Consider the following 3,267-nt stretch of genomic DNA (forward strand, 5'->3'; position numbering starts at 1 on the left):
ACAGATAAGTGTACAGATAACAACAAACATGGACACACCCGTCCCTCAATTTCTATTCAAATGGCGGGATAATACAGGTGATACGATGTACCTTGTGAGAGATGCCCAGGCGTAAAAGCAGCTGTCGGCATATATGAGGCATCGCTGTGCGACCTCAAGGGATGTGAAGCAGAGATACATGGCGCATGGATTTCCTTAATTAATCAACGTTCTCGGATATTGTTTGCCCTAAGGCTTGGCCTCCTACCAAATATCTTGTGTTCTCGCACATTCAACATGTCTACCTATGATTTAGAGGCTCAGTTGACGGGACTAGGGATGACAGGTGAGCATTACTTCACAGCTTTTTACGATCAGAGAAGGTTCTCTTGGCTAAAAAAAAGTTCAATTTGCTGAAGCTCATTGCGGGAACTCGAATACGTTGACAGGAGTGTACCACCACAACATTGGATCTGCTGTGACTGTAAGTCACGGACACCGCTTCTGCAGGGCATGCACTGACGTTCTGAGATAACGAGGCACCGCAGGGTTATCCCAGGCTGGCCCGCTACATGGCCACAGCGGAGAACTTGAGCGTATTCCGCCAGTTTCGATACCTGCAAACGCGCATCATGTTGCAGCTGCAGGACGAGCTGCGGGAGCTCGAGACACTACTGTACAGGCTTGACGAGAGAGACCGCGAGTTCCCCGGCATGTTGCGGAGCAGAGAATACTGCGACAAGAGATCCCGAACCAGGAAGATGCTGCTGCACCGGACCCGGAGGAAGTGGATGGACTACGGTATAAGTAGAAATGCCTTCGTTCGGTATGTCCGTGCTAATCAGACACCAGCCGAATTCATAGGGAAGACCAATGACGTTCGATCGTTGACGAATGCCTCGAGATACCAGCTGGGATATCTGCGCAGTTTCTTCCGCCCACGTCCTCCCATAGACGGCAACGAGAACTTTCTCGTAGCTGACGGGGACCTGAAGAGCGTCAGGCCGGACGGAGACGGCGTCTGGCTGGATGAGGTACTGCTGTACTTGATGATCAGATATGAGTGTCGGCCCCTGAGGGTGAGCAGCCTGGAAAGCTTGAGCCAAGGAAAAATTGCTGATCTGAGTCGATTGTTGCCAAGTGGCTGTTTGGGTCCAAGGTGAGCCGTACCAAATTCCCCATTTTGCGCACCTGAGAGATCTCAAGAATAACTTCCTGGCTCTAGATCAGCCAGATAGATGACGACCAAAGACAAGATGCACGTCAAAAACAAACACGAACCGAAAAGCCGGCCAGCGCGACAGTCCCGAGCTCGACAGAACACGTCGAGCAGCAACACGGACAACGGACGACTCGCGCGAGTCAGAGGAGCCCGAGACACACGCTGTACGACAAGGATCGAATCCACGCGTTCACGATGGTCATCCTGATCGGGCTCGTGCTTTGCTTCCTCGCTGGACCTCTGTATCCCCTCTACAGCTGGGTGCAAGGTGAGGTGACGCCTGGGAGGATGGGCATGATCATGGGACTGCAATGCGTGTGTACCTTGCTGTTCGGCATGGTGCTGGCTATCTTTACGAATGCGAAGCGGCATGAGATCTTCACAGCCTCAGCGACGTGAGTGACCCCTCATCGGGGAGGCACGAAGACAAATGGCGACTGACGTGAGACGCGAGCCACAGCTACATGGCCATCTTGGTGGTTTTCATGGGACAAAGTCCAGCGTAGTGGGGCACATGGACTGCCGTTCAAGCGAATGAGAAGCTGCAGATTGATGGATTGTCAGTGTGGATGAAAGCGCACGTCATCCCACGGCTCCAACCCCTCCGAACTGGTCGAAGGGACTTTCACTCGGGATGGAAAACTGACGGATTTCTGATGAGAAAGCAAGAGTGGAGCACATGGCCTGGAAATAATGGGTCCGGAGGGTGTTATCGGAGACGGATGCTTATCAGACGGAGCAAGCGAGACAAAACAGGGAAGGCAAAGGGGAAAAGCCAGGCTTATCGGAGGAGGGGGTCCATGTGATAAGACAAGTAGCGCAAAAGATAAAAAAAAAATCCTTCACATGGACCAAGGGATTGGATGGCGGGGTGTCTTGGGTCGAGGGGCGGGCGAGCAGGAGGAGGGGTACACTTTCCCTTGGTGACCTGCTAGCACCTGCCCTGGATACTCCGCAAGGATCGCTAGGAAGACCCTGACGGTTGCACCTGGCTGCCCTGTACTGCGCCTGACTGATCCGCGCCAGCGCCCAAGCCTGAGCGACAAAAGTACAGAAAAGGGCCTTTGCTCTGTTCCAGATTTTCCCCTTTGCGACCTGACACACTCGGAGCCCAGAGACAGTTGGCTTTTTTTTTTTCTTCCTTTCCTTCTCTCCTGTCTCCCTGTGGCCGAGTTCTCACGACCTCGCCCTCTACACCTCAACCAGACAGACCTGAGTAGCCACAGAATCAGTCTTGCTCTCCCCGCCGATTTCTCAACGCCTCCACAGTCAGATCCAGGTTTTGAACCTGCGATGCCTCACACCGTCTCTCCTCCACCAGAGCCCAACATGACGATGGTGTCGAAGGCTGCGGGCCCTGCCCCGTCGCAGCAAGACGTCTCTGCCTTCATCACTACCATCTTTACCGCCCAGACCTCCAACCAGTCCATCGAGGCCTCCTACGGCCTGTGCGAACTCCTCCTCAACTCGGTCGGCTCCCAGGGCCTCGAGTCTTACGGCGTCCTCGCTGAGATTAAGAAGGCCGCTGCCGACAAGAAGAGCGGCCTTCGTCGCGAGAGTGCCCAAAACCTCCTGGGTGCACTCTTTGAGCGCTTCCCGGCCAAGCAACCTACCAGCGAGACCATTTTCCTCCTCAGGAATGGCGGCATTGTCAACGTTGCCCTCGACGCTCTCGCGGACAAGGGCACTGTCGTGCGGGACGCGGCGCAGTATGGCCTCGATGCTCTGTTTGCCCACCTGAGCCCCGAGGCTCTCGTCGTCGGCCTTCTCCCTGCCCTCTCCGCGTACCTCAGCAAGTCTACCGGCAAGTGGCAGGGCACCGTCGGCGCCTATAAGCTCCTCCAGAAGATGGCCGATAAGGCCAAGCTGATCGTTGGCTCCACCAAAGAGCAGGCTGCCGAAGGCGATGTCCTGCGCGACTCCTTCGGCACCAAGCTCGCTGGCCTCATCCCCATTGTCGAGGCCGGCATGCACGACCTCAAGGCTGAGGTCGGCAAGCAGGCTGTTCAGGCGATGAACTCGCTCACCAACCTTCTTGTCTAACGACGACGTTGCCCCCCGAATCC

The 3,267-nt window shown here is 55.4% G+C and overlaps 2 protein-coding genes across 2 annotated transcripts in view; both read left to right on the top strand.

Moving 5' to 3' along the window:
* Positions 1-276: 276 nt before the first annotated feature.
* VDBG_02247 (conserved hypothetical protein) lies at positions 277-1,707 on the top strand (the record flags this gene model as incomplete). Its single annotated transcript, XM_003008013.1, has 6 exons — positions 277-325; positions 429-463; positions 621-805; positions 1,037-1,138; positions 1,459-1,596; positions 1,662-1,707. 6 exons carry the CDS (start codon positions 277-279, stop codon positions 1,705-1,707), a joined length of 555 nt encoding a protein of 184 aa, XP_003008059.1.
* Positions 1,708-2,530: 823 nt separating this feature from the next.
* Positions 2,531-3,267, top strand: part of VDBG_02248 (mRNA export factor elf1) — a gene marked incomplete at both ends in the record, with an annotated part of 3,261 nt that continues 2,524 nt past the window's right edge. Inside the window, one exon of the mRNA XM_003008014.1 lies at positions 2,531-3,238. Within this exon, the coding sequence (XP_003008060.1) occupies positions 2,531-3,238 (708 nt within the window). The remainder of the gene's footprint in view (positions 3,239-3,267) is intronic.

This window comes from Verticillium alfalfae, genomic scaffold (genome assembly GCF_000150825.1).
Source record: "Verticillium alfalfae VaMs.102 supercont1.2 genomic scaffold, whole genome shotgun sequence".
NCBI classification, from domain to species: Eukaryota; Fungi; Ascomycota; class Sordariomycetes; order Glomerellales; family Plectosphaerellaceae; genus Verticillium; species Verticillium alfalfae.